The 26,717-nt window shown below is 39.6% G+C and overlaps 1 protein-coding gene across 1 annotated transcript; it reads right to left on the bottom strand.

Annotated features, from left to right (window-relative positions):
* Nucleotides 1–223: 223 nt before the first annotated feature.
* fgf22 (fibroblast growth factor 22) lies at nt 224–25,841 on the bottom strand. The gene is made up of 3 exons (XM_086161543.1): nt 24,725–25,841; nt 3,560–3,663; nt 224–1,565 (listed from the first exon to the last, which is right to left on the bottom strand). The coding sequence occupies exons 1-3, from the start codon at nt 25,095–25,097 to the stop codon at nt 1,371–1,373; spliced, it is 672 nt and encodes a 223-aa protein (XP_086017669.1). The 5' UTR covers nt 25,098–25,841; the 3' UTR covers nt 224–1,370.
* Between the last annotated feature and the right edge of the window lie 876 nt (nt 25,842–26,717).

The raw sequence follows: 26,717 nt of genomic DNA, 5'->3' as shown, positions 1-26,717 counted from the left end.
GAGGCCCCTCACATCAACACCTCTCCCACTGTGATTTTTGTCATTATCATGATGAGGAGGGACTATCATGGCAGAGAGAGTTTGGATGGAGATGTTACCAACACTTGACAATCAGTACCATGCTCAAGACAAGGATGAATGGCATTATTGTGTTTTGAAAATCTCACAAAAGAATGAAAGAAAACTCAGCCGGCTGGCAAAAGGGGTTGAGCCATGATGGATTTATCCACACTTTATTGATGTTTATGAAACTCAACATGAACCAAGGCACTTGGATTGTTTTAGTTTGCTTAAATTAGTCTAAGGGCTGTTTGCTCTGTGACCCTATGTACAACCTTTGAAAGGCCTGAAACTGACAGCTGTTTGTTAAACGGACCACGAATATACCAATAGCCGGTCAAAATGCTATATAAAATTAGATGAATATAATCTTGAATACAATATAGCATTACTTCTTTTCCCTTGGAACTACAATTCACGACAAACAGTAACAGTAAACATCAACCTCACTGAAAAGTACCAAAATTATGTTAAATATATTAAATGTCTTATTAGCAACTGTCTTGTTGAGGAGAAGATGTTAGCAAGACTCCAGCGATTTGTAACTGTTGACAAAATTCATGAAGTTGCTATGTCAAATTCGGTGCACATCTATAACATTTAAATTGCCTTTTTTTCCACAAGTGATCACAAATAATCAGAAACAAGATGAGACATGTTAAAGTTTTTTTTTGACTCCTATTAATCACCTGTAAGTTGTTAAATGGGAAAAACAATTAAGAGATGCATGCACAAACATAGATAGAGATCATCCTAGTAGGATTGTTTTTTTTTCTTGTCGCACACAGACAGAACAATACATTTATCAATGTGTATGAGCCTGTAGAAGTTTCAAATGTAAACTATACAGTTCATGTCAGCATCCCTTTACCAGTAGTGTCCATCCAGTAAATCCCAAGCAACAAAAAAGGTGTAAAATTGGTAACTATCTCCACATTGTACGACTGACAAGTGCAACCTCAGCTGCCCCAGATACTTCACTTGATTTTTTTAACATCTTACATGCTATTGAAATTGTTTCCATCTTGTACAGTCTCTTAAAGTTCCCCTTGCACAGCTGTCTCTCCCGTTGACAGAAGGTTTTCTGAAGTGCCATGTAAATAGACACTCACAGATGCCTGAGGATAGCACAACTCTACTGTATTAAACCATATTATTGAGCTTCATTAGGAAATGGAGAAAATAATTTAAAGCACGTATAATTAATCTACCTCTACAAATGTTACAAACCTCATCAAATGTACATTGATGTGACCGCAGGATGGAATAATAAGGTGGCAAGCGAGCCTACCAAGTGCCAGTCAGTCAGACTAGGAGGGCAGCATGGGCAGAAAATGAGTTGATGGATGTCTTCTGCGAGCTTTGTGACCTCTCCGGGGCTTCCCCCGACCATTCAGTGAAACAAACATCTGCCTGCCGCCATGTTTCCAGCGGAGAGAGGCATATGTGTTATAGCCATTCTCCTCAATGCGTTCCTTAAACTTACAGCTAGGGTTGTACTTGACCTGCAACAGAGGGAAGGAATGACAGAAGATTTTTGGTTTCAGTGTTGCTGTTGTGTTGTCTGAAAATGTACATAAGTTCCATGAACAACACCTGGATTGTGCACTGAAATGGTCATTCTTAGTGCTTTGTGTTTATTGTATCAAATGGCACATAAGGGTGGATATAAGAAAACCTTTATTGATCCCCATAGGGAAAATTCTTTTAATGTCACCGCCCAATGTGTTTTATTATATTGTTATTGACGTCTAAAGTTAGATTACATTGAAATTGATTATTGAAATTAAAAATTGAAATTGAATACTGCTGGTGATTTCCTTCCACATGATTATCATAGATTGTTTGTAGCATATTTCAAAAAGGTCACCTTTTTAAGAGTATCTGCAAAAAACTTGACAATGAACTTTCAAGCTGATACAAAAGATTGATTCATTTAATAATTTATCAGAACAAGTTGTATTAACTCATCAACCCAGAAAGACAGGGAAATTCTTGAGTCCATCAAACATTCAACACATTTAATGATACAAACTTTGACTGCACAAGAAAGTTATGAAAGTTACTGAAGGATACCTATTATGATGTCATTCTTAGAGGAAAGTGATAGAGCAAAATGGAATATATTTACATTCACATTTCCCCCCCAAATTGTAGTTATATCCAATATCCAAGTATACTTTTTTAATTACTATATTTACTATACTTATTTACCATACACTGCTAAATATTAGGTTATAAAAGAATTTGTACAGGAATTTTTCAGGTTTCTGACTCAAATGAAGCTGTTTTTTTAACATGTCACTTTTGTTCATAAAAACAAATAAACATGATGTATACATAGCTTTTTCATTTATTTTGTATTTTTTTTACCATTTTAATTGTTGCATAACAAAAAATATGTAGCATCAGTCCATTGTACTACTAGGCTAACCTCACGGGTTTGTGCTGAAATCCTGTAATTGCATATCTTCTGGTGAAATACCCTCAGTAATTGGTACAGTTGTATCAGTAAATGCAAGATATTTTGGAGTTGTAAGTGGTACTTTTGAATATATTGTGGCCAACCAGCAAAATGTGATCCACTGCCATAAATTGCACATTAAAAGTACAGATTTGAGAATAAAAAAAAATATTATTAAAGTATCAGAATACTAATCAGAATATTAATCATAACACTATTTATTTATTTGTTTATCTGTGTATTTATTTATTTATTTATTATTTGTACTTTTATACAACTGACCAGAGGGGGTAATTTAAGTGTGGCCAAGCCACGTTCCGCCAATTGCAGCTATCTAACCTCTTATCAGATCAGTGAAACAGTCTTCAAAGATACTTTGTTGACAAGAGATTCAACTGCATTCCCTTTTCGAGATCATTATCACAGTACCATCATGATGCACACCCTGTGATAGCGTCAGGACAGCACAAGCGTGAAATCATTCACCTGTCTTTTTGTTATGTCTGTCTTTTGGAGGATTGAGGCTTTTAGTGTGTGTTGTGTTGACTGTGTAGCAAGTTGAAGGCACTTCTTATCTCTTCTTAAGGACTGATTTTTTGCCTCTGATTTCTCCTTTCCTAAGATGCATGAGCTAGACACCGCATACCTCTAGTCAAATGTGTGGCTTCTTTTAACAACAAGGGGTGAATACTTTTCAAAGCTTGCTGTGCAAAACAGAAATTCTGGGATGGCACGCAAATACTTTCAAAGGAGGCCAGGTGGCTCTTTGTCACTGCTGGTTGGGTTTCGTGCCTCTGCTATGTATTTTGACAGTGGAACAAGCCAAATCAAGCAGCAGGTATCATCAGCCATGGCCCAGGTGTACATGACTGAGAGTGAAACTCTGACCTTTCCTGGACTATCCCATAGGAGAGTCCTGACATGTCCCTTGATTACTTTATTTAAACATGTTTGGAAGGGCACTGATTTAGATTTACCCCCTATATGTATATGTACCTTGACGTTCGGGATAATGTTGCCAGGTTGTATACGCACCGATCCAAAGAGCGTGCCTTTCTTGGACATAGCTAAGTACAGCCCAGTGCTGACAGATTTGATGGCAACAACTCCCACACTGACAGATCGGATTTCCATCAGACCTGGAAAATAAAAGAGGGAACAAGGGTCTGGGTTAGAAGCTTCTAGCTTTGTACGTTTCTCCATCAAAAGCCACTCTATCATTAGTGATGAGGATACCAGACAGCCTTATACTCTGGGGATAGGGAGCCGAGACAAGAGAACTAAAGCGTACACACACACACATGCACACACACACACACACACACACACACACACACACACACACACACACGCTTGAAACACGAACACATACACACACACACACAAACACACACACACACACACACACACACACACACACACAAATTTGTCTGCAGCCCAATGAGCAATGAGCAATAGCCAAAAATCTTTTTGCGAGAGCACTCGGTCTTCAGAATATTTTGATTTACATTAGTTTTCCTACCTGTGTAAGGTTTTTTTTTTTTTTTTTTTTTTTTTTTTTTTCATAAATACCGTTAGTATACTATTATTATTCTAGAATTTTAACACAATATATTGGAATGAATATACTATGTCCTTTAGACCTCTGACTCCAGATGTGACTCCATTCTGATGACAGCTTGTTTTGTTCCCAGACTGGAAAAAAAAAACAACTGTCTGATGGCCACTCAAGCAACCTCTCTAACTTGCTTCACCTCATGAATAAGCTGGTAAACATTTGAGTTAATTGTTTTCTCCAGGCGGTGGCCACAAACAGGCCACATGTGGGTTACTCTTGATCTGGCATTTGTCTATATACATATAAAAGACACACAACCATAGTCAAGGCTACAGCAGGGAGATGTTTTTGGAGATCACCTGAGGGCTTATCACAAATTTCTGAATAGGACCTAATTACTGAATAAGGATATGTTGAGGTTACCTTTAAGATTAATCTGTCACAGCTTTATTTGCCAACCAAAACAACCTGCTGTTTTTGTTTCTGTCATGCAAAGAAAAAGCCTCTGGGATTGCTAGCTTTGGTGTGAGGTTGTAAACACACATCAGCAGATCAGGGGGGCTGACAGGCAGTGTCAGAGAAAGCTAAGAGGAAATGAAACAATCATGAAACCGGGCCACAGGCCACCTGACTGATGAGCCCCGGGCTGCATCAATATGACCTCAATAACTGAACCGTGCATCCACTTCTGTCTTTGGGGTCATGATGATAAATGCAAGGGCTGTGCTGCATTGAAAAAGGAGCCCACTTTAATTAGGGAATTTCAGATCTCAATAAAGAATATTTACAATTATGCATATCTAATGCAGTCAGTGTCAAATGCCTCATGGCCAAACCCCCCAAAAAATGACAGAAAGTTCCCCCCCTTTTTAAAAAAAAGTCTTCATCTCATCCAGGCCTCACGTGTCTCTTTTTGTCTCTGTCTTTTTTACTGCAGCTGAGGATCTTTGGGAACAGGGGCTGTGACTGATCTATAATTCTGCCAAACCATAAAGCAGTTCCACAGTTTCCACAGACAAAATTGTCAGTTGATATACATTTTTCTGATGCTATATGGTGTCATGTCAGATAGCTGTGTTATTAGGTCAGATAGCTGTGTTATTAGCTCTATTTCCATGAAAATCAATGCACTTATCATGGATTTCAAAGCTTTAACTCTTCTGGATTTTTTTTTAAATTATTTCTTGAAGGACAAAATCACATCTGACATAAATAATTTAAATAATGTGAATGTAAATATGTAAATAATTTATTCAATGTCTGAAATTATATATTTGAGACCAGTAATCAATTACCCTTCTTTCTAGGGCAGCTGTAAATACAATCAGATAAGGGATTTTGACTTATAAGAGTAAATTTGAAGGCTTCCAATCCAGAAAAAAATGCATCTGGTCTAAACATTCAGTTATTCCTAATTGTTTTTCAGCCCAGTAACGTCACCGGTCATACCAGCTGAATGACATCATCACGGTTTAGGCACGGGCACAAAAAAGTACAAAGAGTCAAGAGATGGAGAGAAGAGGATGACAAGGTAAACAAACACAAAACTCCTGTTGAGTGTCTTTCTTCTCTGACAGGACTGTGTAAATGGAGCCCTCTCTCTGCTTGCTCCAGCTGCAGGGAAGGAGGGACTGCCTAACAGTCCATCCAGGTATGAACACAGCTGCGCCCCCATCGTTCCTGTATTGCCTCTGATCTGCCAAGGAAACATTAACACTTTGATGGCAGATTCCTCTTTACGAGCTGTGTTTACAAACACCCCATGTGCTATGGTGGCACCTGGAGCGTGCAAGGGACTCATACGTAATTAGCTGAGGCTCAGCTGGTGACTCGAGCGCTTCAAGGATTTATTGGAGATTAGTCCAGGCCAATGAAAACCGCTGGTGCCTGAAAGTGGTGCCAGCAGTAATTGTCATTATTTGTTGCTTTGAGTTCCAGTCACCTTAGGTGTGCTGAAAGCATGCTTGCATTGATGAAGTTTGGTTTGAGTCATCAAATTTAATTTTAATGTGAAACAAAGACAGCAAAAACACAAGTTCTTTAAATCAATCTAGGATTTATAAAACTGTAGAAGCTGAATTGTGTGTTCGATATTGTGCAACAGTTTTTTTATATGCAAAGCTCTTTCCACATATTGTGGAATGTTGTCTCTTGTATTATCAGGTCTCATCGGTAAATGTCAGTACAATCACAAATGCTTGAGCAGCATCCTGCAGTCATAGAAAAGATCTAAAGACACACTTTGTTTGGACAAATCATTCGGGCTTTGGACATGCAGAAGGTTATTTTAATTAAAATTGGGCCAAATGAGTGCGTGAATGGTTGTCAGTCTGTATATGCGGCCCTGCGATTGACTGGTGACCAGTCTAGGGTGTACCCTGCCTCTCACCCAATGACAGCTGGGCTAGGCTCCAGCATCCCCTGCAACCCTAAGTGTAGGATAAGCGGCAAATGATGGGGGGATGGATGGATAATAACAACAACAACAATGACAAGAATAATAGTGATAATAATAATAATAATACACACATGCATATGATGAAGGACATATGATTAATAGTATTTGTTGTAGTAGCAGTGCTTTTAGTTTGTAGTAGTAGTTACTATGATCACTTGTATATTGCTTCTGTTATTTTGATATTACTATTAGTATTTGGATATGGCGAATGATTTTCATTCAAGACCAATGAATAATATGAACAACAGAAGAAACAGAAACAATGACGTCCAATTAACTGTTTTCTCTCAAGCCGTATTGGTAGCTGAGGGTCACCTCTTCGCAACGTTCTGCTGAGCAAGTATCAACTGATGGCCCTATTGAGCTCATGAAAAAGGTACTTTTGGCTTCCCACTGGCAATTGGCAAGATCTCTTAACCTTTGACATGTTTTGGCTGGGACTGTCAATAAGCTCAAGCTGCCATTACAAGCAAATCCTGCACTATACATGTCTAGTCAACTGTGGACTTGCCATTTATTCCTCCTCTATGGGATTTTTAAAAGCACAGAAAAAGTCTTTTACCCAGTCTTTTTTTACTCTTTCTTTTCTTTCCATCCCCCATTTTTTGGATGTAAGCCCATCGTCAGATCATTCAAGCCTTTTCTGACCTTGGTTAAAAAAAAGGCAGAAAGGAGAGTGAGAGACACTCTCATGGGGTTCCCTTTTGTTAGACTCACGGTATGGGCCAGGAGGAGGGAGCAAGTACTGGGTGAAGGTGCTGGTTTTAAGATGAGGGATTCAGTGGTGGGGGGCAGGAGCTTCCATTGGCTGGTCCCCACACATCTTTTTTCACTCACCTGAAAGGTGAAAAGCTACACAAGATCTTATTAATGGCTGAGGATTGTGAATAGAGTGTACAAAGTATGGCCGAAAAAGTTTTATTCTATCACCATTTTTGCAGAAAAGACTGAAAGACTGAGCAAGAGCTACTGGTGAAAATGAGATTTTGTGGGTTCTTTACTCCTGTCTTCTTTTTGTCCCTTTCCCAGGTCTTTAATTTCTTGGGTTGCCCCCTTGAGCAGCCCTCCATGGCTCAGTGCTCGACCAGACCAGAGCCTGGGAATCTTGGAGTTCCCGCTGTGTTCCTGCTCTTGATTGACACACCTTTTCAATTATTTCACAGTTTGCTTGCTTTTTAAACGAAGAGGGCCCTGTTGTTTTTTTCCTTTTGCCGTCCTTTTCAAAACACAAGCTTTTCATGTCGGGTCTGGGCTGCCGGGCCTAATGGCTGTGACCAGCACCTTTGATCTACCATGACCCCCTCGAAGGGTCTGGTAGCCTACTGCACGAAGCAGCCGCCTGTGTGTATCAGCACAGACAATGGCTACATCATTCAATATTGCTTTAAACACCTTGAGAGATTACCATGAAAACAGGCACTGTAGAGGGGCCCTGGTGTTACATTGAAAGTTTGCACATTAACCCTTCGGCATACAGTAAGGTCCAATTTGTAGTTATTATCAAGGGCTTGCTGAGGAGTACGGGTCCGTCCATTTCCAGAGCACACTACTTGCTTTTGAACCAAATTCAATTTACATTATTCTTTATCTTTCAAAAAATCAAAATCAATCAGTGAAAGGCCGAGTAAAATTCTAATGTGTGAATTATAATTTATGACCCATTTATTTTAAATGTTTTTATAGTGTACATGTAGTGACATGTCAACATTTTCCTTAAAATCTGTAGTTATTCTTTTAGAATCTATTTCTAGGCACTTAATCACATGTTTTTAAGTGATCAGAACCGCTGAGAAAAAAAAAAAACAGCTCTGTTGCGCACCGAGTGGTCTAAACATGCTTTCTTGCAAAGGGGTATTAGGGAATTGAAGCACAAGCTGTAGTTTCAAAACCACAGAAATGATTAAAAACTTTATAGGTTAATGTCGCTAATAATATTTATATCTCTAAATTCTATTTGGATGAGTTTTAATCCAAGATAGCGCAGAAAAATCTCAAACTAATTTTGGGTATTGGTCCATGATTATGCCCTGCTATTAAAATGTTAAGCCACCAAAATTATTAAACTGGCACAAAATCAGGGCAATAAAAATGTTCTACATTAAGTAGCCTGTTACTAAGTGGCTTTTGTTTTATTCTAAAACTGTTCCAGTAACTTAATCTATGAGTAACTTGGTGAAAATATTATGCATTTCTAATTTTAAATGCATCATGGCACATAGCTCAATTTCTACATTTTGGACACACAGTTCTTGTTTTACAAACGCATTTATCAAAAAAAATAAAAGAAACAGACCATAAAACTATCTCAAAAGAAGCAAAATGGACTTGAGGCTTGCAACTTATTCTTCATCACAACACAACTGTGCAGCACCCGTACTATGGCTGATGATAAACATGCACCTGACTGAAAGAAACACAAGGGATAATATGGCCTTGACGACTCATTTCTGTGGCAGTAGGATATAATTTCTAATAAAGTTCTATTCTATCAAGCAAACTTTTGAGATCACGGACTAAGTCTGTGAGCTCGTCAGGCTCCTGATTACCAGACGGGTTTTTTGCCAAAAGTTATTCCTGCCACTTCATCCGTCCAAATATTAAGCATTAGAGAACAATTACAGTCACATCTCTCACTGCTTCTTTCTCAAGAGATTCAGAATGTCTGAAATTCCAATATAAGCAAAGGCGTTCTATAATAATTATGAACACAACACTCCATTGTGAAATTCTAAAAATACATCTGTTCACATTGAGGAAAAATCTAATTTCTTGACTCCTCTTAGAGAGGATTAACTAATTCAAGGTAAGCTGTTTCATGCAGCGGTGCCTTCTGCTTAAATGTAATGCTGATTGGATTTGTCTTTTTCTTTCCACCATGGTGTGAAGCTTGTAGAGTGATTTGCATTTCTTATTTGTCTGTCTGACATGAATTAGCATAAGGTTGAAGTTTCAGGTAAAATACTTAAGCCCACAAAAATTGCAAATCAACCAAGAATTGCTTTTGGCAGAAATATCAGGTGTTACTGCTCAACTGGCTGAAAGGCATGCGGTCCTCTAAGCCACACCCCAATGAGTCAAAGCAGGTGTTTTACATCTGCTGTCTGAAGGAAAAATACCTGCTGTAATACTACTGATTGAGATGCCACAATAATTTTATGCCTTGTATGATTTATTCTTAACACATATGAACGAACTGGACGGATGGCTGCAGATTATATTTCATTCTTCAATAAGAATTACAATTACAAGAAAAGGTCTGCGTCCAGATGTACAAAGGAAAAACACACACATCCAAACATTTATTAAAATGCATCATCTCTCTCAACCTTCAAGAAACAGGTAAAAACGTTTCTCTTTCAGGACTTTTTACTGCACTGATGCCCCAGATCAGGTTGGCAGCAAGTTAGGCTATGCGGTGTGTGTGTACGTTTGTGTGACTCTGTCAAAAAAAAAAAAAAAAAAAAAAACCTCACTAACCCAAGCTTACTGTTCTGTATATTTCCTGTGCATCGTGTATTTGCAAGTGTATTTGCAGTCCCTATGTCCTCTATTATAAGTCGCTTTGGATAAAAGCAATGTAATGTAATGTAATGTAAAATGTAAAGATGCCAGTCTTTACTTGCTTGTGAATATGAATTACTTTCATCACATACGCTCATTTGTTACATTAATGCCAACACTTCAGCTACAAAAATTGACTAGCAATGCTAAAAAAACTATGTGTGTTTATTAACTTTGATAAAAAACATATTTATATCTCAGATCTTTACTGTGGGGAGCAGAGCATTCAGCCGCTGTCCTCCCTGTCTCTGGAATTCACTACGACCTAAAGTCAGGAACACCAGTTCATTTTCCCACTTCAAATCACAAATCAGAACTCATCTGCTTAAAGAAGCCGATTACCCCTTAGGCAAGCTGCTGTCACTTTTAGTTATTTATGTAAACATGTGTGTATATATTTTATACATGTATACATATGTATATGCATGGGAAAATGCGTATGTATGTATGTATGTATGTATGTTGTTATTTTTTAACTGCATATCCGCTGTTAGTGTTTTATTTTAATCCTTTCTCTGGATCTATTTTGTGTATCTGTATGTCTTTATGGTGTTTTTTTTACATATTATTTATTTTTTTGACTTAACATGCATACTGCAGTTGTTTGGATGGAGGTAGTTGAGAGCGAATCTTTTTCTCATAGTTTCATGTTCATGAAGTAAATACATTTCATATTTTATAACAAGTTACATGCCTGCAATGACGCATGATGCAATGCTAATTCTTTAACTAGTTATTTCATGGTTCAGTGGAACAACAGTGAGCAATAATATAAAATCTCCAGCATCATTGGCAGTGAATGCAGCTGATAGGTTCCACTGTTCAGTCTGGCAATTTGTATTTTGTCAGCTTTGTGTATGTGTGTGCCCACATCCTCACAAGTACCTACAGTAGATACCTTATGTCTTTTATGAGCTTACGGTTAATTCCAGGGCTGGATTTTAACTGGTTATTATTCAAGTTTATTAGCATGTTAGATCTTCTGTAATGAAAAGGAGTCGTTACACAGTCCAAATGAGGATGGCTGCACAAAATTGCTGGCCTTGTGTTGCAAAGCTGCAGTTGGTCTAAACATGTCATCTCCCTCAATTCTCGCATGCGTGTGTCCTTCCCACTACCTTTCTGCCTCTCACATGCCAGCCTGCCCGATTTCATCATCTGTGTGTCCCATGCAACATTATGATTCTTTCATAAACTTCCTCTGTCTCTGTGTCACTCACCAACTTCCATCCCTTGTGTCTCTCACCACTAATCTTTCTACACCAGGTCTTTGGACATGCATCACACTCACTGACTCTCACTGGACTGGGATTATTCAATAATTCTATGACAGCAGTGATGAAACATGCAGGCTCAAAGCCAGGCCATCGAGTAATGTCGAATAGACCTGGACCACTGGAGAACGTGATGGCTGTGCTGACATCACAGACACTGCATTATTTCATTTATTTATTTCTGTATTTTATCATTGTTTGAGAGGCAAGAATTAAGGTAAAGAAGAATGTTATGATATTGTGCATGAGGATGACATTAAAAATATTCTAAACATTAAATTAACCAACAGACCCTGCCTTTTATGTGCACCAGTGTTAGTAAGGGTGGCAAATCTACAGCCAAAATGCTGAGTAATTTGGCACTGAGATCTGATGAGATCTGTTCCTCAAATGAGCTCACACTGTCTGGATGTCTGAACAATGTTTCTCTTTCTTAATTTAACTCTGAAATCCAGCACAGTTATGGATCCTTCAAGTCCTGCTTGCTTTAATCAAATAAAATCTTAAAGCGCATAATTCAAGTTGCAGAAAAGGAAATAAGAAGCAGGATTATTTGTGCTCCATTTTTTTGTGTTTCTTCTCCCTGGGCCCTTGAGCTTTCACAGATGTAAACATGCTGTTATTCCCCAAATCACCGACACGCTGCGTGCAGACATTTGAAAAAGACTTTATATAATATATTGAGGACATAAGACACAGGAAGACACATCCAGCTGTGTGTCTTCCATCTCTTTGCGTGTTTTCAATTATAGAGTTTGTTGTCCAACCTGATGGATGATGCATAAAAGGATGGGAAGATAAAAGAGAGAAAAGATTACCAGAGGCTGGGTCTTCCTCACTTGCATGTCACTTATCTTTCCTATATTGCATTAGCATCTGTGAACCGATGGGAGGACAGAGTGTGATTGATATTATGAGGTTTTACTGTTTTTAAGCTGTCTGACCAAATTCATTCTACGTCCAGCCAATCATCAGTAATGTGCACAGTATATTAGCAGCTCAATATACTGTACGCCAGTGACTTAAATTGCATACTGACAAAACATAATTTATTGATGACTTGTTTACAGAATGGTTTTCTCCCCATCCTGTCAACTGCAAGACACAGCCAATGAGTGAGGTGTAAGAGAGACTGTCTACTTCTCTACAGTCTTGGGCTCAGTATTTTGACCCTGTGAAAAAGAAACTGAGTGGGGATCTATTGAAAACTGACTCCCACACTCTCTCAGCCACAGCCCCGGCCACAAGGGGTGACATTCTCTCATACACAATCCAGAGGCTGGTCCTCTTTCAGAACTTGTGCTAGGCCCTTTTACCCCCACCCTTTCATACAGTGGTGTTTGGAGAAGTACTCCAGGGATTAGCCAAACCAGGTCTTTCAAAGGCCATTAGAGCAAATTACAGGTATCCTGTTACCAGAGTACTGGGACAGGCCAGGTGAGGGGCGCAGAGGCCAGGCAGGAGAGCAGGGGTCAGCCTGGGACAAAAAGACAGGGCCACCCTGGGCCCCACTCTATTGGAGTGTCTCCCTGGCTTCACAAACTGGTAGGCCCGCATCCATGAATAGCTCACTTGATGGGACCTCAGAGACATTGTCTCACCACTGTAACTTTAGCCTTTTTTTTCTTAGTGCCCCCTCACTCCACACAAACACACGCGCCCACACACACATCTCACTCTCACCAACTTGGTTCCCTTGTGTTTCAGTTGATATGGGCATGGCTTTGACCAGATAAATGATTGAAAAAATAAATACATAACAGAAAAAAAACCTTCTGGAACACATTTCAAGATATGGCTGTCATCAGTAATTCATATTGTGCGTGCCTGTTTCTTTAGTGCTGCTTAGTTATGTCACAACTTACCATGCTTAAGGGACAAATGTGATTTCAATTGACATCCATTAACAATCCCTTGTGAAAACCTAATTTTGGCTTGTAATGGCAACCACATTACCACTGATGTGTGCACTGTCAATGTATCAGCTTGCTGCAGCCATCATGAGACTGAGATAAAGTTGTAAAGATGGCCACAGGGAGTTCCCCATCCTGTCATTTTCTGTGGACCACTCACACATAAACATGCACACAAGTCTCTGAGCCACTTGTGCAGGCCACACAGAAATGCACACCCACATGTCTCAGTATCCCAACTGGTGGATGACAATCTTGTGGAGGAGTTGCGGAAGTATTTCATTAGTCAATTACCACTGGTAGATAAAGCCTGCGTTCCCACAGTCCACAAGGCTGGGGGTCAAATGTGACCAATTACCCTGCATCCCCTCACAGAACAGATTATTCTGTCTGATTTATCCCCAGACCCCAGACAGACTGACCCAATACTCCACAATCCACATCTGGAGACGTCTACATCTGTTTGTATGTGTGTGTGTGTGTGTGTGTGTGTGCTCGCGCTTGTGTGTGTGTGTTAAAAATACGAGCACACTACTTCTACAGTCCCCAAAACAGTGAGAAGAATTTCAGTGAAAAATGATGATAAGATCCCTGAAAAAACTCTTAGTTTGACTCATGTGACTAACAAATCAAAGGTGCAGGTGATACTGGAGCACCCCCATGACATGCACATTTACACTCCTCATCAAACAGTAATTAGTGTCCGGGGAATTATCGTACTACAAACAAACCTCTGACAATGTGATTGTAGGTAATGGAACTTCAATCAGTTAATTTTGAACCTTCAGGATGCTGAATCAGAGGTTAAAGCCCTCGTGCTGATCAAACCACAAATTTACAGGCATGCCCAAGAGGGCTAGAGAAGGACGTGGGGGTTTGGGTGACCTGCTGGAGGAGGACTGCCTCAATAAGGCTGACGAATAGCAAAGGTGAAAAAGGTTAACGAAGCCCACACTATTCACTCTTCCTTGTTGTCTGAGCCTGTGTGGTATTGAGGGCCGCAAGCTCACCAACTCAGAGGCCGTTTCTTTAATCAAGGAGGGAATATAGGGAAAGCAAACTGCCTCCAAATCATGCATCACATCCATAACAAGCCAACGGCCAGCTATCAAAGGCTTCACAGATAGTTACAAGCAGATCTGCCCACTGAGAGCTTTGTGACTCACAGCTTCTGCAGTTTCCTGCACTTTGGTACCCTGGGAATAGTGGCTGGTGGAATCTGCATTAGTCTGAGGTCATTCCCCTGTGCCACTAAATTGCAGTAAGCTGGTCTGTTGCATCTGCGGCTGGTTTGGTTAACCATCCGACCCAGACTCAGCCACTCAGAGTAGAACGCTAATCAAAAGAGTGTGTTTACAGTTTCCAGCTGATATTTTCTAGACTCTCCACAGAAAACTCTTCAACTACTCAAGGGTAGCATCCACATCTGAACCAAACTAACAATGTCTTTCAGCAAAGCTAAACCACTGTGAACGTACACAGACAAATGCTTTGAATGATTACGGTTAAAAGCTACGAGTGTTGACAAACTGAATTGTCAATAACATTTAGTAGAGGAAAAATTATACCATGATGATGAAGTCCTATTTCACATGGCTTTTCAAACACCACAAAAGTCAATTTTGATACAAAAACAATATTGTTGGATCCAAGAAGAGTTCATAAATGATAAACATTACAGTTTATTAACTCCAGTCCATCTCTCTATCAGCCTTACCTTCTCTTATGATTGGTTGAGGTACTCTGAGTTCAGTTGTCTCACAGTTTGGTTCAGTTGCTTTTTTTTGTCAGTCATATCCTTTTTATTCGAAGTTTACTTTTTTGGGTTTTGTTCCTACTTTTATATTCACCGACAATCACTTAGATTTCCAAATCTGACCTAGTTTGACGAATACTGCCAACTGTAAAAAAGTAAACCGTGAATTTGTGACTCAGGAGTGTAGTGAAGTAGTGTGGGTGTTCCAGTGAGTGAACACCAGGATAAAGAATATTCTCTGTGGCCTGAGCTTGCCCCATATTTACATTATTAAAATGAGATGGGCATACAGGGAGGTGACAGACAGCACAAGAGAAAAATCAGGGCTCTGTCAAACTTGTCACTTGCTCCACTGGCCAAACGACCCTGACCTCAATACTATCCACTGCAGGGGGTGGGAGGGTGACGAGGGTTGATAGGTAGAAAGATCCACACAGAAATAAGTCAGAAAACCAAGTAGATGCTTGTGCAGAGATATACTGAGAGTTAGGTACAGACACTGGGTTCCAGAGAGTTTACATGAATGAAATTATGCAAACACATGCTAAAAGATGATAACACATCTAAATGTAATATCTGCTTGCTCATTCCGTGACAGCAGAATTTAATCACCCTCTAGATCACCCTCTAGAATCTCAATGATTCATACAGTTGCAAGGTTATCTCATATTCTCATTTATATTGGCCGAGTGAATGATTAACATATTTTTGTTCTATGAAATACATAAAGTAATACTTGCAAAAATCCCTCTGAAAGAGTTAAGTTTTATTTCTGAACTTAGAAGTGCCCTGATGTACTTTCTCAGTACTTACTACCTTGTGTGCTCTAATGAGCAGCAGGTTTGTCAAAATGAGAAAAACACTAATGTGCCCACAAGCTTGCGCGTGTCAGCATGCATGCAAACACACATATGCATCTGAATTGAGTGCAAGGTAAGGTCTGCTTCACATTAGCCATTTGGGAATGGAAGCACACATCTTTTTTAGTTTAGGCTCCACTTCATGCTCCTGCTATGGCACAAGTATAAACACAGGCGCTTGCATTTTAAATGTACACACATTCAAAGAGGTCTAACACAAAACGCACATGCTGTTTTTTGAAAAAACAGGTATTGGTGGATATGTGATGAACAATTCTCAAAAGAAGTTGTGTGGTTGTATGAGAGGGAATACACAGACTGTACTGAGTTTACTGATTTTTCAGTCTTCCGCATTACCGTAAATGATCTAGAACGGTCAGGAAATTCTATTTACAAAATATTTATCAATTGCAGATGGGCATTGGAAGCATTGTTTCACAACGATGAAGATAATAGTAATAATACTAAACAAAAACAACAAAAAACTACTACTACTACTACTAATAAGAATAATAATAACGATAATAATAATAATAAATGATAACAATAATAACACTTATAGATTCATTATGAAATCAGTGTTCCTCACTTCCTCCATGTGATCAGTATTTTTATGTAGCAATCCTCATGCCAGGATTCTCATGGACAATGCTCACATGTGCACAGTTGGACATCTTTTATGTGGAATAAAAGCTTAACTGATCATACAGTTAGCACATTGTGTGAGCAACACTGATTCCAATTTGGGGGCTGCGGGAAAAACAGTGTGTCACACAATGTGTGTATTTGTATTGTTTATGTGATTTCTGTTTTAGTCACTGGATCTTTTTTTCTTGGCATCCAACAAGCTAATTAAATGCAAACATGTTGAACTTCTTTTCATTTTTCCTGTACCTGCAGTTCCTGAATTCTCACAAATCTCAAATGAAAAGTTCCTTGCTATGTTGTTAGTCAACGCAAAAGAACACATACATTAGGGTTGAGTGAGGGCAAAATGTATTATTCTCAAATTAAGTAAGAATCTGTATCACATTCAAACTGTTCTTGTCTCGTTTGTGGGGAAAGAAACGTCACAGCCCTCATCCTCTGTTTTATGGAATCTTGTATAAGCAAAGCAGAAAAATACTTTAGCCTGTATTCTTCTTTATTATTGAGGTTACAGGAATGAGCAAAATGTTCCTGGAAGTGGATAAAATTATATTTCTTACCATGCAGCCATTTATGACATTTTATGGCAAACTAATAAATGTGTTAAAAATGTGCATTTCAGGCCTAAAAAACTGCTTTAGGTTCCTATGTGTGACCTTGTAATCAAGGTCACACAATCAAGCTACATAACCTTGCATGAAACAAAAATGAATATCATTGATGTGATATTATGTCAATGTCAGATATAACTATATAGCTCACATAATCATGGTATGATTGTCCAACAAATTTCCAGTGAACCAAACTCAGATAAAGCAATCAACAAGTGTTTTATAGCTTCATGGCCTGATAAGTCAATCTTTAGTTGAAAAGATCAATGTGCATTTTATCTGTAAAAATTAAGTAGATAAAAAAAATGTTGGCCTATTTCTTCTTTCACAATGCCATCCGAATTAAATTCCTTGTTTTATGGCTTCCTTTTCCTTCTTTCAATTTTTGGACCTACCAACTAATTTTGCCTGCCAGTCCTACCTGCATTAAAGAATTGGCTTTTCTACATGTCTTCAGTAGGAGCTCCTTGGCATGTTGTTAAATATTTCCAGGACAGAATGTCTGGTGCAGTTCAAGCAGAGAGGTGAGAGGCTTCATTAGCCAAAACAAAATAATGAATATGTCATATTATGTCGAAAGTTGAAACACAATTTGTTGTCTCTCTGGCACAATTACATTAGATATTTTTCAGCCTGGCTCTAAAGCTTTTTTTTAAGTTTCAGTTTGAGTTAATGTTAGGGTAAAGACTGGTGTTAGACGGGGTTAGCAGTGGTAATCATAACTATTACCATGGTAAGGGGAAGTCTCCAGGAAATTAATGTAATATCCTCTGAAGTGATGGAAACACGACTGTGTGTGTGCGTGCATTTGTATCTGTGAGTGAGGTGCGTGATGTGAGCTGGTCCTTGGTGAGTATTTCCTTTGGCAAGTGATTTCAAACATGTGGTGCTGCATGAGTAAGACTGGCTGGCAGACGGTTCCCAACTGATCTAATTAATACTACACCTTTCACAAAAGCACACACACTAATAGTAGCGCTAATATCTTCTTTTTGAGGCAAGGACTCTTCACTCTTATTTTAAAAACACACTGATTGACAGTGCCTATGTTGCAAGTAACTAACGTAACAAATTGCAGCTTGTTACAAGGGTGTATCATACGGGGGGTGTAACTGTTGGACACCAATAGATAGTTTGCTCATGGGAAAGGGAAGGAAAGTAGGAGTAAGCGTAATGGTTGTTTTCTATGGCTGAAAGAATATTTGAGGTTAGACCTCTTTCTTATAGTAAGTGCTTTTATGATGGTATTGAGGCCTGCACATCTCATATCATACATCAAATATCCCAAAACCTTACACCTACTAAATATACTGGATGTACTGACCTCGACCTTTTTTTGAGATGCTTTACTTTCCACAAAACAAAACAGCAGAATTCTTCATCTAAATCCTTCTGTGCCACATGTTCAGTCTCAACAAGATTTTGCAAGATGAAAAAAAAGGAAAATAGTAAACTATTTAATACAGTAAAAAAAAACATGGTTGTCATACCTGATGTGTTTCACTTGCTGTAGAAAAACAGAAGATTTTGTACAAGTTACATGGTTTTCTCATTCTGTCTCAATAGTCCTAATTTTGTAAATTTTAAAAACAATGCTTCATATCTTCTCCTTGGCAATAAGTTCAGTGTGGGTAAAATATGGTAAAAATAAACTATGGACACTCATGGTGCAAAGTTATAAAAATTATGCACCTCCCAGAATGTATATGTCATTAAGGATTAATATTGTTTATACGCTATTGCATACATATTCATATGTTGCATGTAGCAATAGTCTGTTTATTTTTAAAAGCCCCTGAGACTTTAATGAAGCTTTATTATGAAGGTTATTCTTCATTAAACTGCCCTGGTAACTCAAATAGGTAAAAACTGCGGCTCATAGCTTTAATTACAAATTCTATTCAGTGTTATTGTGTATTTTTTTCCTTTTTCCAGTTTTTTTAAAGCTTCCCAGGACATCAGCGCAAACATTTTTCATCAATTGCTGTAAGGTCCAAGTTTCTGGTTACTGGCACTGTGAAATCTACTCTTTTGTACTTCCTTCACACCCACAGGATGTAATGATAAAGGAATTGGCTGCCGGAGCCAAAGTCAGACTCTATAAACCTGCTGATGAACCCAGTAAATCCCACACTAGAGCCGAAGCCAGACTGCCAAAGGTTGTTAGCTACTAATTGCTACATTTCTCGAGCCCATTCATGATATCGAGCCCTGGTGGCAGAAACCAGGGATGCTCAGCTAATTAAAGTGACATTGACACTCTTGTCTTGTGACATTCTCAGGACAGTTTCTTTGTTTCTGTGAAAGGTTTAACATGCATGGATTTGGACGGTGGGTTTTTGTTAGCCTTCAACCTCCTCATATCAGCAACAGCTGTCAAATGGCCGATTTTCATTTGTCCCCTCCGGGGAAAGGCCACTTGCTCTATTGACTGATGATAAATGAATAATTTGTGGGATTTTATTCTACTACTGGCATCTAAGATGTCCATGAATCACCCACAGTAGAGACATCCTGGTGAAAAGCGTACATAATGCCTAATGAGCAATTGGAAACGCTCCAGCTGTCCTCTAGCCTTTAATTTCCACCTCAATACTGAACAGAGCATGCCCCGACCCTTCTCCTAGCCTCATTAACATGTGTATTCTTCTGATTCAAAACACCAAAGCATTTCCTTCGGCCAGGTGCTTCCCTCTGTGGCCCTTCCAGGCTCTGTGTTGTTTATACAGTCAGGTGGCCCTGTTGGAGCTTTACCCGAATTAATGGTGAGTCATGACAAAGACGCAGAAAACCAGTTGTACTAACTTTCTTTCACCTTCATAATGGGAGACAGTCCAGATTAGACATTTTGAAACATTTTGCCTCTTCAGCATGTGAATATAAATGTCACGATTGTACCCTTTACAAGACCATATGAGCAGATTATCTGATATTTGAATTTCAATGAATCGGACTATTTAAAATTCTCAAGTTTTAATGAGCATACCTTCTACAAACAATAATAAAATGCTGCAGTAAATTATTTCTTTCTGAAAACATTGCCATCTAATATTTTTGGAAGTGTTGATTTATGTGTTAATTAGTGAACTTTTAGGGTTGGGGGATTTAGTTACCCTTGGATCAAGTCACTCTAGACATTTCCAGTCTTTTGCCAAGTCAAGCTAATTCACTACTGACGGTCGCTATGGATTGAAAAAACAAATATGAGATAACTTTCTGAAGGAAAGTGCATTAACATGCCACCCCAAAATATCCAAAATGGGTAAGTATTTTAGTATTTTTTTATCTTTGTATTTCATCATTCGAAAATAACAAGATATTCCTTGTTGTTACAGTTTTGATTTATACAAAATACCAAGTATAATTAAATCCAATTAAAAGAGTTGAGTTTAGTGAGGGCTGTTTTAGGCTGTAAAGAGAGAATCAAAATGCAATCAGATTTATTATTTTTCTCCACAAGACTAAATTATAAATTGCTTAATGTCCTTGTGCACTACTTTCTGTCATATCAGCTTGCTGAAATCTATTCAGATATCAATGACATTGTTAGGTTCATTTGATCACTATTTGATTCAATATGAAGAACACTATTTTGGATTATCTTGGATTTTTCTAAACTTTTTTTTTTTTTCAGACTAAGTGCTCATTATCTTTGGTGCATCTTGATTCATTTTCAACCATGTATTTGTGTAAAACATTCACCTTTTCTTTATCTATTTTTAAAAACCAAGGCAGTCTCCCACTGGAATTTGTTAGTTTCCCCCGTCTTAAACTAGTTTGAATAATTTCTACATCTTTTTAGTGAAGTGGAAGATTCTTTTTCTGGGCTCCATCCAAGTCAAACACACTCATGAACTCAGAGAACTCTCACATCCAACATCAAGATGTTGAACACAGAATAATTTGGTAAACACAACACACTCTGGCTGCAAGAGCTGTTCAGGTGCAGAGGCTTGAAGCTTGTCTGGCCAATGTGACTTGCGCGATTAAAGTGATGAGGTGAGGTGACCTTATTTCCTAAGGGTGAACGGGCTGTCACAAACTGGATGCTGCTCAAGCGTTTGATTCCTGAGCCACAGACACCCATACTTTAACAATTCATCCTTTAAAATGTGCTGAAAATTAAGCATTTATTGAAATATACGCAGCGCGACTTGCGTGCAAAAAGAAATACAAAATTGTGAAGCAGAATGAAATGAGGGAAAAAAACAGTGTATGCTTGAAGTGAGGTTATAAAATCATTCTGACCCTATCAATTATTTTTATCGACAATGAATGAAGATTGTGTTCTGTTGCTTCATCATATCTACTGTTGTTCTCAGCGTTATTATTTGCTTTTGCAGTTGATCATGGAATGGTTGTTGGGCGGTTCCACCTAGATGTTATGCTGTAGTACTGTCTACTTAGTAGACTATGACCGATGACCAAGGACAGGATATGATGTGTACCTGCCACTGGAGCTTTTGTAAACACTTGGTTGTGTTTTTCCCCTCAATCATTTCAGCCACGCCATAGGTCAAAAGAAAAACAGGGGGCTCATGTCCCATAAAATGACTTTATATTTTATTGTAAATAATCTTTCTTTAATCATATTACTGATTAAATGCTTATCATTCAAGATTGGACGTACATTGCGAGCCCTTGGTTCCACATAAGATGGTCTTATCTTCTCCAAAGGGTGAAATTTGATAACAGCTCCCTTCATTGTGATAATAGATATGAGCAGAAACATGAGACCTCCATGTTGTTTTGAGCTCGAGTGGATGTTTGTATGCATTTCTGCATGTAGGCACAAAATATTTCACCGCACACTTTGAAGATGTAACTGATATATTTCCAGGTTTCTCTGTCTGTTGCTGTTTGGGTCCAGAATATCACAGTTGCCGACAGACGCACAAATTTCACAATAATGACTACTTCATCATAATTTGAAGTCACACCTGAGCAAAATTCATTCTCTCTTAATGTTTTGCACCCTCCCCCGAAAAAGACTTTCATCACCCCCCCATCCCCCATCCCTCTAAGTCAGTTTCTCCCTGTGGCCTCTTCCCTCAGCTGCTCCATGCCACTGTTCCACTGGGATTGATACAATATTTTCCAACCTCAATTAGTAGGGAGCCTGTTGACTAAATTCCAACTGTTTTTGCACCTGAGAGAGAGTTGGGAGTTAGAGCTGGAAAAACTGAGTGGGGTGGAGGTGAGGGCTGGGTGTAGCAGGCAGAGCTGCTGAGGCCATGTAGTCGTGTCGACAAAAGTGTAAGGGCAATACGGAGGACAGAGGAGGGGCCGGCCAGACTGAGGAGCAGCTGTTGTCGAAGCTGTATTTCAGCTAAGGAGAGTCCTTCTATGAGTTTTAGAGCTCTACTATGACAAGCTATGTTTGACTGTCTTCATCTTGAAAACCACATAATCATGCAATTACTTGTTCCTCAACAATATGGGTGTTTCTGTGAGTTTTTTGAATTTGTATCTGTTTAACCTTTTAAGTATCATACAGATCTATTCAGTTTTACGCAATAATTTAAACCTTTTTTTTTCTACCACCGATAGTAAAGGCATTGATAGAGCGGTGTCCTCTTTTCTGAGTGGGAATTATGTTAATGTTGCGAGGATCTGTGTCACGGCTCTCATTAAATATGTACTACTTCCTAATAGTCCTCTCATTCTAAGATATAGCGTGGCCACCGTAGTATCAGTATCAAGAAATTCTCTGGGTCAAGAGGCTTTAGGTCTGATTAAAACTCCACTTACGTAACTGAAGCCTAGCAGAAATAATCTTTACAATGGCCCTTAAGTGGATCCGTGTCCATGTAAGCCGCAACTACATATCGACCACAAGGTCCATTTTATTAAATTTATGGGATAGCTTATGTGACCATTGGTATAGCCCTGGGTTCTGTGCAAAGTGCAGTTACACGCCCTAGCTGTGTTCACGCATGGAGAGAGCCTTTCTTTACACCAAAAATACAGAATGTATGGCTGAAGTATTTGAGGACATTAGATGTGAGGGTCTGCACTTTTCTCCACAAGAAAATTGAACCTTCCCAAGTAAGACTGACAGGACCACGGCAAGAAAAAGACATGAATTGCATTATTGCTGGGTGTCACATTTGCCTTTATCCAAATTAATGTTTTGAATTTCCTTACAGTCGTAACATGTAGTATCATATTGGGTAACATACGATCATCATACTATGTACAAGTATGCACTGTATACTGTGCAGTATATTACAAAAATGCACAATGACCCCCCTTGTAATAAAATATCAGCTTTGTCTAATAATTTAATCGTGCTATAGAGTTTCTGCCGCCTAAGAAAAACCTTGACAAGTGGAGTCAATGAAAGTTAAAAAAGGGAAGGCATTTTGCGAGAATGCTCTATCATGCTGCATTTTCTTTTAAACTAACACGTCGGTGAATGCATGAAAAAAATATTCAATCGGGCTGAGGTCACAGGTCCACATTTAATACCACAATAACTCACTCGAAATTGTACTTTAATGTGTGGTTTTTAAATTATTCTTGCAGGTGACTAATCCTGACAGGTTAACAAATGTCACTCAGTATGAAACTTGGAGCTTACTAAAACAGTGGACAAATTCTGACTTGCCTGTTAGCCTGACAGCTGCTGCCCCGGTAGCTGTGTGGAAAAACTCTGACTCACCCACTCATATAAAAAGACATTAACGACCCAATACATAAATAATACAGACAAGGCATCGCCGTCTCTATGGGCCATCCGATCAGTTAGTGAGTGACTAATGGTGAGGGACATCATCTGACCTGGTCAAACATCTGAGAGACACTCAGTGATGGACTCAATTCAGCATGACTGCTCTGTGAACAAACTCTGATTAGTTGTCTTTAACCGCAGATAACAAATCCAAGTTTAACTGGACATGCAATGCTGGACGACAAACACAGTAATTACACCGGAAAATGTTCTTCTGTCTGAGCAGGGAATGTTTTTAATGGCTTCCTTGCCGACAATGTCTAGAAAAATGGAATGAAAGATGTTTTGGGCAGGACAACTCTGCCTTCCCAAACACAGAACCAGCTCATTTTCTTAACCGTGTCGCTTGACAACTCATAAATTGTTACAAATCAAAACATGAAGCGTACAATTTTGTATTCATAGAATTTGTCTGTGTACACCTGTTACTTACAAATGATGCACTTTTCTCACAGTTATGACAAGTTAATCCTCAGTGACAGCGAAGCCATTTTTCCAAGCCCAGTGCCTCAACAACTGATGTTCAATGTCTTTCCTCAAGTCAGCTTTCTTGTAAACTTTGTGCCAGCTGTCCCATGAGGAGTGTAAATCCACACGAGAGTATTCCTTTCTTACCTAGCAACGTACATGTCATGCTCTAAACAAAGCACAAAACGCTCAGTGGTATTATGACAACAGGCTACTCCTTGGAAGTGCAATAAATGAAAACAAGAAATGATAAGAAAGTAGCACCCTAAATATAAATGTGAAAAGAGACCCAGCCTGCTGTCTGAAATTCAACTCTCATTTGAGATAGAGAAATCAGATGCACTCAGTGTTTCTACTCACTGTCTGCGTAGTTTTTCCGCCGGGTGCCGTCCACTTTGCCTGTTTTGTCAATGCAGAGGAAGAACTTGTTGGCGGAATAAAGTCGCCGTAGACGGACGTCACCCTCCAGGTGATTGTAACTGCGGGTGTGTCTCTCCAATGTCCATGAACAGTTGATGCCACTTGCCAGCATTTGAAGGGGTTCATGCCCTAACCCAGGAGGACAGGCCCCTGTGGCAGTGCCAGCGGTGGCCAGGATAAAGGTGAAGCATGCCAGGCAAAGGGAGGCTGCGCTGGGCAGGGGGAGAAGTCGCCCGGTAGAGGCTGCAGTGGTGATGGTGCCAAGTGCAGGTTCAGGATAGAGATGAGCTACGGATGGCGTCCATCTGCACATGGTGGGTCAAACTCCCAAGGTGCACCTTCTGCAAGCTTTAGGCATGCTGATGATTGGGAGACGTCCCAGTGGGATGACAGGAGGGTGGGAGTCCAGAGGAGAGAAGGGAGGTCAGTGGCCCACACAGTAGCCCCTCTGGTTGTCACAGAAGACAGAGTAGCTTTTTTTGGGGAGCATGGGATGACAGAAGGCCTTTCCTACAACAACAGGCTTGTCAGAGTTTCTCCAGATGTCATCTTCTGTCTCGTTGCTCAGTTCTATTTATCCACTTCTTTCATATCATTTAATGAATCCAATTCTTAAAAAGTTCTTCTCTAGTTGCACTCCTTGTGTTGCAGTTTGTTTTCCTCCTTGAGTTGAAGTCTTCTTTCCCGTTTCAGAGATATAGTCCTGGGATGAATGATGATGCACATGTGTGCCTGTGTTCTAGTGTGAGATAGAGCGAGTGTCTATTGATATGTGTGTATGATTAGATATGCATGTGTGAGAGAGTGCACCTTGCGATGTTCTGGTCTTTCCAGCTGGAGAGGAACAAGGTGCCTTGTCTGAGCTGCTGACCCGTGGCTGAGAGCGAGCTGAATGAGGGTTGGTGACCGTGTGTGCACGTGTGCGTGTGTGTGCATGTGTGTGTGTGTTACAGAGAGGAAAAGAGAGGCAGAGAGAAACAGATTGAGTAAGTGAGTGAATGAGTATGGGAGGGAGAGAGCTGGTGTATGCTTACGACAGAGAGAGAGGCAGTGAGAGTTTTTCAGAGTGCCAGAGTGAGCGGCAGTCAGGAAGTGTGTGTCAGCTAGCATGGGGCAGTGAAGCAGCAAGTGAACGGCCTCACGCTCTGCTGTGTGCAATCAGCCAGCCAGTCGGTCCTTTCCTCTGTGGAAGCACCGGCTGAGTTGCCCTGCATTTTATCTTGGGCAGGGCCAGCAACATCTAGGGGGGTTGAACAGAGAGGGGTGGGGCCATCATGCTCATTCATAACCATTTTGAAACACATAACAAAGCCTGCAACATCTCCCCTCCTCAAATTTTAGTCTATAAGACCCAAAAATGTACTTTTCACCAGAGGATTTTTTCACTTCTTTTCATGGTTATAGATGCCAGAAGCAGAAACTCTCCGTCTTTAAACCCATATTTGCTGCTTCCCTCCTAATGCCAACAACGAACCATTTTGTTTGATGGTGAATTCATCACATCCACAGTCAGCCGGGAGATAGTTTTTGCCACCTCTGTTCTCTTTTCTTCTCCCTGGCCACATGGGGCAAATTAAGGAAGCCCTTCACTTCCCTTTTTATCCTTTTTTTTACAGCCACTGTTTGAATCATCAAGCAGTTGCAAACACAGAGCAGGTTGCGGGAGTGTCAGTGGAGTTAGTCCAGATGAAGCCTGAGAGACATTCTGATCACCTGTGTTAATATTTCAGCGCAACACCCCCTCTGATCTTTGCTATTTAATTTGAGTGAACGGGGCGGAAATGAAGAACACCTTTTTTGTGACTTCCCACACTTGCGTCTGTTTTTTACAAGCTGTGTAATGAAACGGATTAGGGCAATGCCTTTAAGTGCAGCCAAAGGAATCCAGCGACCACCGACTGTTTGGTGTTTCAAAATCTTCTGATATGTTCTT

Source organism: Fistularia commersonii, chromosome 16 (genome assembly GCF_037954325.1).
Source record: "Fistularia commersonii isolate RoL2024-O1a breed Wild chromosome 16, RoL_Fcom_v1.0, whole genome shotgun sequence".
NCBI lineage: Eukaryota > Metazoa > Chordata > Actinopteri > Syngnathiformes > Fistulariidae > Fistularia > Fistularia commersonii.
This window is presented reverse-complemented; position numbering and strand designations above follow the sequence as displayed.

Bases quoted from the DNA above. Each gene is read 5' to 3' on its own strand.
- fgf22 (XM_086161543.1), bottom strand. From the start codon at position 25,097: ATGTGCAGATGGACGCCATCCGTAGCTCATCTCTATCCTGAACCTGCA. The intron at 3,664-24,724 runs GTGAGTAGAAAC...TTTATTTTCCAG, and splicing joins GCGGAAAAACTACGCAGACA to GTCTGATGGAAATCCGATCT. The intron at 1,566-3,559 runs GTGCGTATACAA...CCTCTGTTGCAG, and splicing joins AAGGCACGCTCTTTGGATCG to GTCAAGTACAACCCTAGCTG.